Below are 15169 nucleotides of genomic sequence, written 5' to 3' on the forward strand. Positions count from 1 at the left end.
ATGTACTAAAGATAAGGAGCATTGTAGATGCATTGGCAACGATTGATGCAATGCCCGATGATGATGATTTTGTGTCTTCTACCTTGGGTGGACTTAACAATGAAAAGGCTTGGATGTCTTTTGTAACTTTCGTATATGTCAAAAAGCCATTTCCAGATTTTGATGAGTTAGTCTTCCTTATGATCACTGAAGAGATCAACATGCAGAGTGAGATATCTGAAAGAAGTGGTGAACAGGTCCAAACTTTCTACTCTAGTTCAGGAAGGGAATGTGGCAGGTTCTCTTCAAGAGGCCATGGTACGGGATGTGGTACTGACAACCAGCAAAACAGATTGAATCAGCAATTTGGTGATATGCAAGTTTCAGAAGGTCGTGGTAACTTTAGAGGCAGGGGGAGCTTTAGAGGAAGAGGTGGATGGTAGAACAAAGGTTCTAACAACTCTGGTATTGTGTGTCACTACTGTGGCAAAATAGGTCATATTGCAACCCAATGTTATGCTAAGAAAGATGATATTCGCAGTGGTAAGTTGCAGCAAGGAAACTATGCATCGTCTTCACAACAAAATGAAGACAAAAATGAACATCTGTTTGTTATGCAGTATATGCTGAATGCTATTACAGGAAAGGGAACACATGATGATGTTTGGTATGTTGATTCAGGTGCATCCAATCATATGATCAGCCAATGTAGAATGGTTTGGAGAGATACATGATTTGCAAAATGCAAGTTATGTGTAGACGGGTGATGATTCCGGTAATGATTCATGCCACCCAATTTCACACATTGAAAAAGTTTCCTTGTCATTGCATTATGGTAAGACAAAGAGTCTTTTAGATATATTACATGTGCCATCTATTACAAAGAACTTGGTGTCAGTCGGTCAAATGGTAGAGCAAGGGTTGCAAGTCAGATTTAATACAAAGGGCTGCTTTGTAGAAGTCTTCAATGACAAGTGCAGGTTGATAGCAAAGGGAAGTAGAGTTGGACGTATATTTACTCTGGATGTTGGAATTCCTACTATGAATGTTGCTATGTATGCTAAAGGAAAAGGTGTTGTTGTAGATATTGAAATTTGGCACAAACGCATTGGACATGCAAATGTACAAAGGTTGAAATTAATGCAGTCCAAAGGGTTGGTTACAGGTTTACCTACATTTAGAGGTGCAGAATTTCATAAGGTATGCAAAGCATGTCAGTTTGGTAAGTAGGCAAGACAACCCTTTTCACATGACAGAGATGTAAGCATAAATATCCTTGATGTTGTGCATATAGACATTTGGGGGCCCACACAAAATGTATCTCTTGGAGGCAATTCATACTTTGTCACATTCATTGATGATTGTTCTAGAAAGCTGTGGGTATATTTTATGAAGGAAAAGAGTGAATTGTTTCAGCACTTTAGAACTTTCAAGGCTGCAGTTGAAAGAGAAACTGGCTTGAAAGTAAAGTGCTTGAGGTCAGATGGAGGGGAAGAGTACCTCTCAAATGAGTTCAGTGATTTTCTGAGGTCTCATGGGATAAAGAGACAGTTCACATACACATATACCCCACAGCAAAATGGGGTTGCAGAAAGCAAAAATAGGCATATTGCAGAAGTTGCATGCACCTTGATGGCTGAAAAGAATATGCTTAAGCATTTTTTGTCTGAGGCTGTTCATACTGCTGTTTATATTATGAACAGAACTCCCACAGCTGCAGTTAATGGGATGACTCCTGAAGAATGCTTTACTGGAAAGAAGCTTGATGTATCATACTTGAAGGTAGTTAACTGTGTTGCATACGTTCATGTGCCAGATGAGCTACGGAAGAAGCTTGATCCAAAGGTAGAAAAATGTGTTTTTATTGGATACTCTTTAGAGAAGAAAGGATGTCACTGTTATAACCCTGTCACATGTAAGTTCAGAGTGAGTAGGGATGTCATCTTTGATGAAATGCGCAGTTGATATGCATCTAGTGGTGATGCATTGGATGATGATGATGATCATGATACCCATGTGCAGGCTGAAAAGTAAGAATCACGGACTCTTAGTGGACCAGAGAATCATCTGGTAGTCCTTGGTCTAGGAGACTAAGGAGTACCTCTACATCTTCAGGTGCATCTAGTAGCACTACAGATAAAGACAAAGGAAAGAATAAAGTGACAGATGGCATTGATGTAGTTCTTGATGGAGACTCCAATGGCTCGGAGAGATTGGATGATGAGCTTGATATTCCTTCTGTCAAGACACCAGGTGTACAGAGAGCTCATAGTAATGTAAAGGCTCCATTGAGTGATCCAGTGGTACGTAGATCTAGCAGGGTCAAATACCCTATTAAAAGATTTGGTTTTGAAGGTTATGCAGCTCACCATTATGCTTATATGGTGATACTAGTTGAGGATATTGAGCCCACATGTTTTGAGGAGGCTATTGGTCATCCTCATTGGGATGCAGCAATGGATGAGAAGATGGATGCATTAGAGGCCAATAAGACTTGGGATCTAGTCTAATTGCCGAAGGGCAACAAAGCTATTGAATGTAAGTGGGTTTATAAGATTAAGCACAATGAATATGGTTCTATTAGTAGGTACAAAGCTAGGCTGGTTGCAAAAGGCTATGCCCAAACATATGGTATAGATTATGAAGAAACCTTCAGTCCAGTTGCTAGGATGGCAACTGTCAGATGTGTGATTGCTTTGGCAGCAGCCAAAGGTTGGAGGTTGTAGCAAATGGATGTGAAGAATGCCTTCTTGCATGGTGATTTGTAGGAAGAAGTGTATATGGATCAACCAGCAGGTTATGAAGATTTAGAGCATCCCACATATGTGTCAGGTTGAAGAAGGCACTCTATGGGCTCAAGCAAGCACCTAGAGCATGGTCAGACAAGATCAGAGAGTATCTTTTCAATATTGGATTTTATGTTTCTGATGCTAATCACTCACTTTATGTGAGAAAGGGAGATGCAGGTTTGGTCATCATAGTCATCTATGTGGATGACTTGATTATTACAAGTGATAGTGATAGTGGGATAGCTGAAGTCAAGGATTTTTTGAAGAAGAAGTTTGAGATGAAGGATTTAGGTGAGCTAAGGTACTTCCTTGGCATTGAGCTAATCAGATGTAATGATGGTATATGGCTATTCCAAAGACAGTATGTCTTGGATATGTTGTCCAAGTATGGTATGACAGCATGCAAACCACTTTCAGTCCCGTTGGAGCAGAATGTAAAGTTGAGTGCTGATGTTGGGGATGAGATAGAAGACCCTACTATGTTCAGGCAGATAGTGGAGATTTTGATCTAATGACCATTACAAGGCCAGACGTGAGCTACGTTGTTGGTCTTGTGAGTCAGTTTTTGCAAGTACCTAGAAAGCCACATTTGGATGCAGTCAGACACATATTGAGATATGTGAAGTCCACATTACATTATGGACTTTTCTATGAGGCAGGTACAGATGTACATGTGTTTGGATACACAGATGCAGATTGGGCTGGTAGTATGTTTGATAGAAGATCTACCAGTGGATACATGTTCTCTCTTGGTAGTGCAGCAGTTGCTTGGAGCAGCAAAAAGCAATCTACAGTTACTTTGTCGAGGACAGAGGCTGAGTATAGAGGTACTGTTGTTGCAGCATGTGAGGTAGTATGGCTACAAAAGTTAATGGCTGATTTGGATGTGCAGGTGGAAGGTCCAATTGTCATTTATTGTGACAACATGAGCAGTATACAGTTGGCTAGGAACCCTGTGTTCCATGCCAGGACAAAACATATTGAGGTACACTACAACTTTGTGAGAGAGAAGGTACTAGCAGGTGAGATTGACTTGGTGTATATCAGCACACAGGATCAGATAGCTGACATCTTTACGAAGACATTGGGTATAGAGGAGCTTCAAAAGTTTCGAAGCTTACTTGGAGTTGCAGAGACACAGTTGAGCTTGAGGGGAAGTGTTGAGATGACAAGCTCAACACATGCGGACATTGATGATGGACCGCCTGGTTAGATGGGTCCACACGTCTACACTTAGCACGTCAGTGGTCATTATGACTCTCACATGTCCACTGACTCATTACTTATTATATTTAGGTTGTTAGACCTATTTACAGCTTGCATAATTATAGCGTCAATCGACTAGTGTAGTCGGTTATGCATTGTTTGACTTAGTAGGCCGCTTTCCTTTATATTGTATCTTATCTATACTTTTTGTACATTGTAAAAAGTGTGGAAGAAGAAGAACAAACCAACAAGAAAACATTTTGGCCTCCATCTCTCTTCTTGTCTCTTGAGTGAGCTTCTCCTTGTGCATTCCGTGTGTGTTCAGCGCAGCATCTTGAGCAAGTCCCGCCACCACACGATTCTTGACACGTCGGTATCATAGATCCATTCTGTAAGCAAGTCTTCCATATCCGCCTCTTGGTCAAAGTCAAGACCGCATACTGGGCATCTTGCCAATCTGTTTTAAGACCCATAGGCTTCGTGTGATCCTCAAGAAGATCTCCTAATTCTTCCTGAAGAGAAGGATCTATAGCTTGCAAGAAAAGCTCAACTTTCTCAACATCCAATGCTCTTTGTTCAATGGCATCAAGCTGACTATACCTCTCTTCAAATTCTCGTATCAATTCTGAAGCAGCTAGACCTTTGTTTGGCATGTAGACCCACTCTCGGAATGATCGCCGTGTAGCCATCCCAAGGTCCTCAAGAAAATACTCCTCTTTCAGGGCCTTCTTAAAATCTTGCCAATGTCAATTTTGAAGGAAAAAATTAGTCACTTTTACCCTCAAGGTGGGTGTGACAAGGTGAAGAAAATATTTACTCATAAGTCCTGTTGGTACTCCAAAAAATCCCATCTTAATCTCATAAGTCTTCAAATAAGCCAATACATTACGGCCATCAAATAGATTCTTTTCATTCTCAACTGCTTCAATCGCCTTAGTCGCGTTGATTGCATTCTCTTACTCCGAATATAGTTGCCTTTGCTGAGACAACTGTTGTTGATGGAACTGTTGTTGCTGCTGCATATACAATTGTGTCTGCTGATTTTGAAGCTGCATATACATAGACATATTCTGCAAAATCTGATTTAAATCATCCGTAGAAGTACTTGAAGCAGAAGTCGATGATAAAGCTAAAGTAGAGAACAAAGCAAGAATCGTAGAAGAGGCTGAAACTGATGTTGAAGTATCTCCCATCTTGAAATTTAAATGCGATGCTTTCACGTCGAGTTCACCAAAGGATGTTGAAGGGTTTTCCAAAGCAAAGTCGCAACAACAGAGGACCTTGACTAATTTCAGGATAGAAGATCAATCATACGAATAAGCAAGATGAGAGGATTTGTGAGCAACAAAAGCACTAATACTGTGCCAGAAAAATCTACAGAATCCACTATTCAATTAGCTTTAGATATAGCCATAATTGTTGTTGGCAGCATTACCAGATATGTGAAGAGGACGGGCCTTCCTAGGATATGCATTCCACATTATTATTCAATGCATTATCTTTGTTGGTTCCTATGAGGGAAGAAAAGATCCCAATCTCTGCATTCAAACAGCTAGTTCTTTAACTTGACTCTGCTTAACTAGCCATTCTGAGACTGCCCTTACAAGAGGCACAGAAACCGTGCACACAAGTGGTGTGATAAGGTTTAGCGGAGGGATCCAGTTAGCCACATCAATGACTTGCTTCATATATTACCATAGATCTGCCAAGCTCCCAATGAGACCTTGTTTATGCAGCGATGACAGAATTGAAAGCAAGCTTTCAGCTGAGCATAGAATCCATCTTTCAACACAGGTACCTATAGTATAAACCTGGTTATCAACTACAGATAGAAATTTCACCGTTTTCCTTTCAACAGCATCAACCAAAGGATGGATCCATGGACCCACAGTCTTAACAATAAACCCCATAGGGAAAGGCAAATAACTGATCTTGTCAAACCAAGAGTCTCTGAATCTTATCAGAAATGATGCAGCTCCTCCAAACAGTTTACAATTCTGTGCTATTTAATATCTGCATATGAGAATATCCTGGTCTATAACAGTTTGTCATCAGTGTAGTACACACCAAGCCCTCTTGTGCTGCAAATCGTACATGGCGTTTTTGCTTTTCTTCAAGCTTCACGAAACAAAGACCAAACATGTTCAAGACGTGAATTACAATGGAATACACATGCTTCCCAGTGTCCCATGCATGGCTAGCCATTCTTTGGAAAGACTCTAAGAACTGAAAATTCTATTTCACCTCAAGGTACTAAAACCACGTCCATCTGTTCTTGAACCCATATCTTGACTGTCTTATCATTTTCAAGAGCTCCTGATGCTATCTTGTTCTCAGTTGGATGACATGAGACTGACAGCACAGTGTCAGTATCACCCTCCAGCTTTTGAACTATGTTTCTTGATTGAAGATCCCACAGATATATGCAACAATCTTCTAAACCACTCACTATATATTTTCCATTGGTTACAAAGAAGGTAGAGAACATGCAATATTTCTTGTTGACATGTCTCGTGTAGGTCTTCAAAAACTTTCCTGTGCTATAATTCCAGAGTCGCGTGAATCAGATGGCCAAGCAAAGTCTGAAATGCCTTTGTTGTGGCCCTCGAGTTCTTTCAGAAAGGTTCCGTCAGCGGCACTCCATATCCGAACTGTCTTATCGGCATATGAGCTTCCAAGCAACTTGCCGTCTGGAGAGAAATTCACACTAGAGACAGCCGTCTTGTGCCCTGTTAATGTATGCTTCAGCTTATAAGGTTTGGAAGTACTCCCTTCCATGGACTTGAATCTGATACTTCCAAAAATGCGATTCGAATGTCTCCTCTCGTGCTATGGACATTCTCCAGCGAAAATCCGCATGACTGCGACCCTCCTAAAACTGTTAGATGATGCATAACTGACAATCATCCTCTTTTGTATCCCCTTTCATCGCTGTTGAGCTCATATGCAAAAACTTGTTCTGCAGCACCTTATGTAGCAATTCTCTCATCGCACCGTGACTACTCCCATTATCTACATCATCAACTGCGGACAGCTGTGAAGGTTTCCCCTCCGGCTCAAACCTCAAAGAAAGCCTGTCAAGATACGTCACTCTAGTGATGGGGAGTCACTTAGGAAACTAATCTAGAATCCCAGATATAGCAAACCATATTTCACATATGACTGAAGTAATCCCCCATCCCCGTTTTTCTGGTCTTGTCCTCCTCTTCTTGATTGCTCTCCTCCACCCGAATAAAAAAAAGTAGGTCGAAAGCAACATCATCCGCTAAAAAGAGCCTCTCTGGTCCCGCAAGCTTTTATGGCATACACATACGTGACAGCATCTCCAGAAATTCCTTCTAGCCGCATTAATTTGAAGCAGTGCAGTGCTTCACTGGCAAGTCCATATTCAGCGTACCCTGCAATCAACACACTCCACACAATCACATCTCGAACTGGCAGCTTGTTAAGCACCTCATGTGCTTTTGCTAGTAAGCCACATTTGTAGAACATATTTATTGCAGCACCTCCAATACACGGGCTGCTCTCTAAACCATGTATAATGAAACAATTGAATAATTGATGGCCTCTTTCTATTGCTCTTACCATACCACAAGCTTTCAAGCTGCAGATACATGTGATAGAATTGGGAGAAATACCTCTGAGCTGCATTTTTTCAAAACAAGCTAATGCTTCATTGCCATAGCCATTATCAATGTAGCAAGTTATCATGGCATTCCATGGCACTATATCTTTATCCTCTAGTTGTTCAAGTGTTTCCTGTGCTTCTGAAACTGAGCCAAACTTCCCAAACATATCCACCACTATGCTTCCCACAAATATATTCACTTCCAAACCTCTCTTCACAACCTCCATATATAATTGCTTGCCTGCATTCATGGATCCTATGCTAATACAGGCTTCCAAGCTACAAACAAATGTAACAGCATTTGGAGACATGTCTTCAAGCTGCATCTGTAAAAAACACATCACTGCTTGCTCATCATATCCATGTTGAACATAACATGTAATCAACGCACTCCATGATATGACATCTCGAGCTGAAATATTATCAAATACTTCTTGGGATTTTCCAAGCATGCCAGATTTTGCATACATGTCAACCAAAGCATTACAGATAAGTTCCTCTTGCTCCAAACCCCTCTCCACTATATTGCCCATGCAGAACAAAAATGCAAACACAATGACTAAGTATGTACAAAGTAACAAATGTCACACACACAACTTTTTGGTGGATTCCACACCTCGGATGCGCAGCAGTACGACAACGTGAAGTTAAGCTTGTTGTAGTTAGGAGGGAGGGCTCTATTGCAAAGGTAGACTAGGGCGGCATGAGCTGCTTCCAAGGCTACACTTCACATTTGATGGGTAGGTTGCTACTTGCTTGTGTTAGATAGCCTCAATGCCCTACCCTCATAAGGTTCCACCAATGATCCATAGTGCTCAAAGTTGTAAGGCCCCCATTATGAGGAGAAGCCAAGTGTGAGCCTAGACATTGGTGGGTCTTGACTCGTATGTCAGATAAGGTCTATGTGCTAGGTGGCCAAAAGGTGACCATTGTAGGTCTAGCCTTTGTGTTAGATAGAATAGTTAAAGTTGCTAGCAACTCAAGGCACACTACATCAACTTGCAAGATAAGGAAGTTATCAAGAACCCCTATCTTGGGTTTGAGACCTCTAGAACTAGCCCTTACCAAACTACTGGAGGTGCACGTGGAAGGTCAATAGATACAAATGCATATGGAAGGTCAATAGATACATGTACATATGCAAGGTCAATAGACACGTGCACATGGAAGGTCAACAGACACATGTGCACATGCAAGGTCAATAGACACTGGTGCATATGGAAGGTCATCCATCATGACCCCATTCATAGGCTATAGAAGGTAGACCCCTTCACAACCTTCATAATCCATCCTTTCACTCAATCAAAGTTATTCTAGGTAGTCTTAATCTCTTCACCTATCTTCTATCTAGATATCCATCTAAGCTTCACATTAGAAGTGCATAGGTGGACAGAGCCATCTTTGTATCAACTTGTTTAGAGTTAAAGAAATTTTTTGTTCTCCTCTTATTTGTTGTGTACTATCTTTCTCTATCTCTTGCTCAAAATCTATTTGCTGCACCGTGTAATTTTTATATGGTATTAGGACCAAGGGGTCTCTAGAGATCAAAGAGTACATGAGAGACAAAGGCTTCAATAGCAAGCAGGAGCAACATTGATTTCCACAAGTGATTCTGGCACATGAAGTAGTTCTAGAGGCGGTGGTGTTGTACTACCTATTCAAATACTAACGATTTGTCAACCAATCTTCAATAAAGGTATGTTAGATGGTATAAAATATACTCTTTGGAAGTTTAAAATACTTAAGAAGACTGTCTCTCTCAGCTCAAAAGGCATTTTTCTAGCCTTTTTCCTTACTGGCTTACTACCTTCTTTCAATGGGATCATGTGCATGACAGTAGTAGGGAGAATCCCTTTCAATTCACCATATCTCCATGCAAATTATCCATAAAGTCCTATAGTAGGAGTGATACATAGTTTGTACACTCATCATTAGATAATATCATACTGAGTTTGATTGGATGGGGACCATTAGGAGTCCCAATATCCCACTCCATTACATTGACATTGCATTGTCATGCCGCTATGTAGACACGCTATGAAAAGCCTTGAGGTGTATCACCATCTCACTTTCTTATTAATCTAGAGATTCAATGTCATATTAGTCATTATTATTACTGTCCATAATATGAATGGTTCAAAAACATGAGATTTTTTTACTATTTTAGTCTATTTTTGATATTCTAGCCATTATTTCTTGTAGAGATACTCAAAAGGTGTAGTAAACTTTTAGAATACAGTGACATACAGAAAGAAAGTGTCTTTTTAGCCAATTTTGGAAAATCTCATAATAAGAGAACCGCTCTTGAAGCACGTGGTGGTAGGCAATCGCAAATTTCAAGTAGCAAACAACACTCTGAAGACAAGAAGAGCTGAGAAGGAGTGATCTAGGAGAATTTAGATCAAGTATCCTAGAGTAGACATTGTCTAGCTAATCCAAGAACCCTTTGTCTTGGAATTTAGCAATCAAACAATCATTGTAATCACCACGAATACATAGGGCTGAAGTGTGTTTGGAGTCTCATACAATGCTTTTGTTTCCTTTCTCGGGTTTTAGAAATACATAGTGCTCCTGGGACATGTACTTTGGTTTCTCCTATCAAGAAATCATGTAAACCTATTGAAATTTTGATTGTTTAGACTCTTTGTCCTCGATGTACAACAAAGTTTACATGTAATACATGTAGAGTTTGAATCATCAATCTTTGCCTTTATCTTATATAAAGACGTTGATAGACTTGGCAAAAGGTTTTATGATTGATTCATAATGTATGCACATGTCTTGAAGACCACTTGATTTCTAGCATTCTTGATTAATTTTAATCTTCTACCTATTTTTTTCTTCTATTCTATCTCCAATTCCCTACATCCTTCTCTCTTTGATCCCCGAAAGATACAACATTTTGACTAGAACCTCTTCGATATTCATAAACCCACCTAATATGGCAAGTTGTCGAAAGGAAAGGCAAGATAGGAGAACCTTCAAGCACACTTTCTAGTGATGTTTTGGAGTAGTTAGTGTAGAATAAGGACATGCTTATGCAAGTACAACAACAACAACAGGTGGTGCAGGCTTTTGCTCAAACAGAAACTATTGTGATAAATGCTCTACAAGCAATAGAGAATGATATTGGGATAACCATGGATCTCAAGAAGGTTCTTAAAGAGCGAATTTTAAACAATTGGGTGGAATTTACCTTGGAAGAGGTACTTGGTATCACCAAGTAGGAATTTCATGACAAAATCATTAACAATACAACTCTTGAGAAAAGTTCAAAGGTTTCAATGGGAAAGGAAGCGTAAGAAAGCAATGAAGAAATTGAAGCTGAAATCTGCTTCTACAATGTGAAAGGTTGATTATTCACATGGGAATCTTTGTGAAGGGAATGTGCCAAGTCAATAAAAGTAATTGTTGGAGCATTTCATGATAAGCTCTATTAGCTCTCTCCTGCATCTGATTGACTATAATAATGAGACTCGTCCCAATTGTTTCTTGTAATCCCTTGAAGGCTACTTTCATGTGGAATCTAACTATCCAATTTGAGGTTTGTAAAATGGATGCTACTATAAGATCTTTTTTCTCTCTCATAGATTTGAGTTATATTATCACTTGTTGTAAGAGAGTGTAGCTAGTTAAAAATACATGTGGTAAATTGATCACATCCAATACATGGTCAACAAACTTAGATACAGTCAAAGAATAGAGATTGCTAGCTAGAACATGACGTACATTATCCAAAACAAAAGAGATGCTTGGATCAAACTGTAGTCTAACATCCCCAATGCTAATGATATCTAATGCAGTATCATTTTGCAGTCTCACAACATAACTTGTATTGCCACAATAGTTATGAAACCAATCCTCATGTGGGGTAGCATGGAATAATTATAGTCATCATTAGACTTAGTATATGCTACATTTATTTGGTGTACAGATCGGGTGATGTATGCGCGCGTAGTGAAGGCTGGAAGGTCCCCAAGAACAAATAACTCTACAAAAGCTTCATAAAGATAATAAGATATTTTACACGATAAGAGGCAAGAAGACCAATTGGGTGTAATCCCCCCCATGCCTTTTGTGAGCCCTTCACAAGCCATGTATTTATAAATTGATTTATCTCCAAGCTAAAACATAGCCCACTTTACAATTAGGATGCTTTTGGCTTTTTTGTTTGATTTTGCCCAAATAAAGAGTAAAGTGTTTGGGCATCCCAAAATTTGGGCTGTGTCGTCGAAATACAATGTCATATTATTAAATCGAGAGTCTAAGTGCATACAAAATAATAAATGTTTTGTCAAGCGCTTTAATAAATAAGCATGTCTAAATAAATATTGGCACCACTTCTTTAGAGATAATGCGTGAGCCTGTCATAAATAGTAATTCTTCTAGGTATTTTGAATTTACACCATCACCCAGTGCTACCGAACGCCATCGTCGCCTACTCTACACATCGACTGAAGCATTCACAATTGTTTGAAAATAATAAGATAAACCCCACAAAGTGAATACCTAGCAGTCTTCAGCTATACAAAATAATTAAATAGGTTGGAACTCTGTCCTAACCTTAATTTAATTTGAGTGCACACTCTAAAATCATACATGTCCATTAATTTGATATGTATTTTGCGCAATCACCCATTGTGGAATCACACGCGTGCACATTAAATTAATCTGACGCCCAAAAATGACAAGCATGCGCATCAACTTCTCACACAAGGAATCCATCTTGTGTATGAGCCCCAATAAATAAATATATTTTTACGGAATCCACCAAAAAACCTCGTGGAATCCACTGTGGAATAAAAATCTCATGGAATCCACTGTGAAATTTACCTTCCGGCATCATTATCATTTCAATTTTCACACTGGAATTACTACGGACAATGCTACAATGATAAGAATTTACATTATCATATGCTTTCCCGTTGCCTTTCTCATTATGCCTGTCATTGGACATTTTATGCAATTGTAGTTGAAATTGACCATGTTGCCCATAATAAGTACATGTCAAAGAGAACTTACATCTGTGAAACTTATTGCAAGATTGCCTATGAGACTAAGACTTGCCCCTATTAGGCTAGGAGTCTCTACCATATTTATTAGTGTGATTACTACAATTTCTGCCTCTAATCATCAATGCATAAGAAGTACATGTTTGTATCAATGTTTTTTCTACTTTCTTCTTCTATTAGTATAGAACTCTCTATACCACTACATTTAAAACCACCCTTAGAAGGATGAGCACTCATAGCAATATGAAAGGTGTCCCATGACTCATGTAGTGTAACAAGCAAGAAAAAGGACTTGATATTATTGTCAAGTTGAATGCCTTGTGATACAAGTTGGCTGAAAATGGAATGAAATTCATTCAAATGAGTGGATATAGTCGTACCCTCCTTCATGTGAATGTTTACAAGTCTCTTCAACTAGTATAATTGAGATGCAAGACCTTGTTTGTCATAAAAAACAATTTTTTTTCTATTATGCTCTCAATCCCAATGTTATTAAAATACACCTACTTTGATAATGATAAAATGACACTAGGTTTGCATAGATAATCAAGTTTTGCCTAACCCTCTATATCATAAAGCTCACGCTTTATGCTATCTAACTTCAATGGTTTAACATTCCTATTTTCTACCAACACTTGGCATACCTATGTTGTCCAATATTGGAAGTTATTTCCATCAAGATTCTGAAGATTGAAAATAGCGTTATTGGCATATGAACTTCCCATAATGACTTCAAGTGTTAGCACAAATAGCAAGAGTATGGGCTATAGTAAATTCAACAAAATAGCCTGCAAAACAAATCCAAAAGGGTGGGAACAAATGCAACTAGAGATGCCCACCAATTGCAAGAAAAAAGTACCAAACGTTTTTGTGTACTCTCTAAACGAATGCTAAAAATTGCAATTATAGCAATGTTGAAATAAAGACATTAGTATATGTGGGCACAAAGCCAAGAAAGCAAGCCTACATTGCGAGAGATATCCGAGTAGCAACCCAGATAGAAGGAATGCAACTAGCAGTGAGTGAGCATAGAGCCGTGATATTGAAGACTATCACAAACTCAAAGTATCAGCAGATCATACATCCCATAAGCATATGTATCATGCATAAGTAACTTACCTAAGGCCAAATGCATGATGAGTGAGAAAAGAGAAATGTTGCTCAATACATAACAAATATGCAATGTTGTTGAATGCAAAATGATTGAGAAAAGAGAAAATAAAATCAGCCCACCAAGTGGAGGTGAATGCATCCAATAGAATACAAGAGAACATATACATGAACCAAGAGTTGGATTGTCTCAAAGAGCAAAGCTCTGCCAAGTATAAGCATCTCCATCTAGAAGAGAATCTTGAATGCAAAGTGAGCAAGCAATGCTCAAGACATATACACAAAAGCATCTGGAAAGCTGAAGCACATCTCAAATATATATGGGAGCATTAGTGTCCAATTGAAGCTTCAATACCCATAAGTGAGTAAGTACAGAAGCTCAAAGCAACTAACCAAAGTCCAAGTACATCAAATGTAACTCAAAATCAAGTATTGAAGCATGTTATGATTGTATTTGGATTTTTACATCAATCCTAGACATCACTGTAGACATATAGCATGCTTACAATATCATGTAGACACAATGGGCATTCAAAGCACAGAGTCCATTGTTGTATGCTTGTTGTCCAAACTATTATGATAGAAATAAACCTCTTCAAAATTGAGTTAATCAAGCTCTTAAAAATCCAATTAGCATCTCAAAGCATTATCATAACATTCAAGTACCAAGAAAGCATGTGCCCATGGGGCTGATAATGTACGTGAAAGAGGAATTACTAGGCAACCAAAAAATCAAATGAAAAAAATCACATAGTGATTAATAACTACAAAGATGGTGTCTACATAAACCAATCAGTATAGATGAGAGACTTGTGCAATCTCTCAAACCCAAGCTTTGTGATGAAATATGAAAGTTCTCCCATTGGAAGTAAAGTGAAGTATCCAAGAGCGAAGCAAGCTTAATACATGCATGTCATAACATTCGAAAGCCCAAAGGTACCAAATAATATGTCCTAGAGCATTTAAATAGAATCACATCCAGCCGTATGAATAAGAGATCATTGAACCATGTAACCTCTATAGATATGAATATAAGAGAGCTTAGAATTAAAGCTCAAGGCCAAAAGGATAGCATATCCATACATGCCCAATAGTGTCAAGCATACACATGATCAAAGAGCATTTCCCCATGGCATGTAAGCATAGATTTCACTGATATTCAAAGCATATGCTTTCTATCCACTATTTATGAGAACAAAGATCCCTTCAATGGCTGAGTAAACTCAACTCTATTCAATTTGTAGAGCATCCCTAAGATCAATATATCATCCTAGCATTAAAACCTATGTGAATAAGCATTAGTAAAGCATAAACATTCAAATGATTTGCTATCCAAAATTGTGAATAGTAAGTTTGTATTCTCAAATGATGCCTAAAGTCAGAGTCAAAAGTGCTAAGAGAAGTCCTGAATAGCTAGATAAGAAATACAAGAATTGTAGAGCCAA

At 38.8% G+C, this 15169-nt stretch overlaps 1 protein-coding gene across 1 annotated transcript; it reads right to left on the minus strand.

Moving 5' to 3' along the window:
* Positions 1-6497: 6497 nt before the first annotated feature.
* On the minus strand, positions 6498-8072 carry LOC148039575 (putative pentatricopeptide repeat-containing protein At3g13770, mitochondrial). Its single transcript, XM_087661679.1, has 4 exons — positions 7613-8072; positions 7288-7501; positions 6876-7048; positions 6498-6703 (listed from the first exon to the last, which is right to left on the minus strand). The coding sequence occupies exons 1-4, from the start codon at positions 8070-8072 to the stop codon at positions 6498-6500; spliced, it is 1053 nt and encodes a 350-aa protein (XP_087517805.1).
* Positions 8073-15169: the final 7097 nt, after the last annotated feature.

The sequence above is a fragment of the Lygodium microphyllum genome, chromosome 2, assembly GCF_053477565.2.
Source record: "Lygodium microphyllum isolate KBCC chromosome 2, Lygodium_microphyllum_v1.1.10, whole genome shotgun sequence".
NCBI lineage: Eukaryota > Viridiplantae > Streptophyta > Polypodiopsida > Schizaeales > Lygodiaceae > Lygodium > Lygodium microphyllum.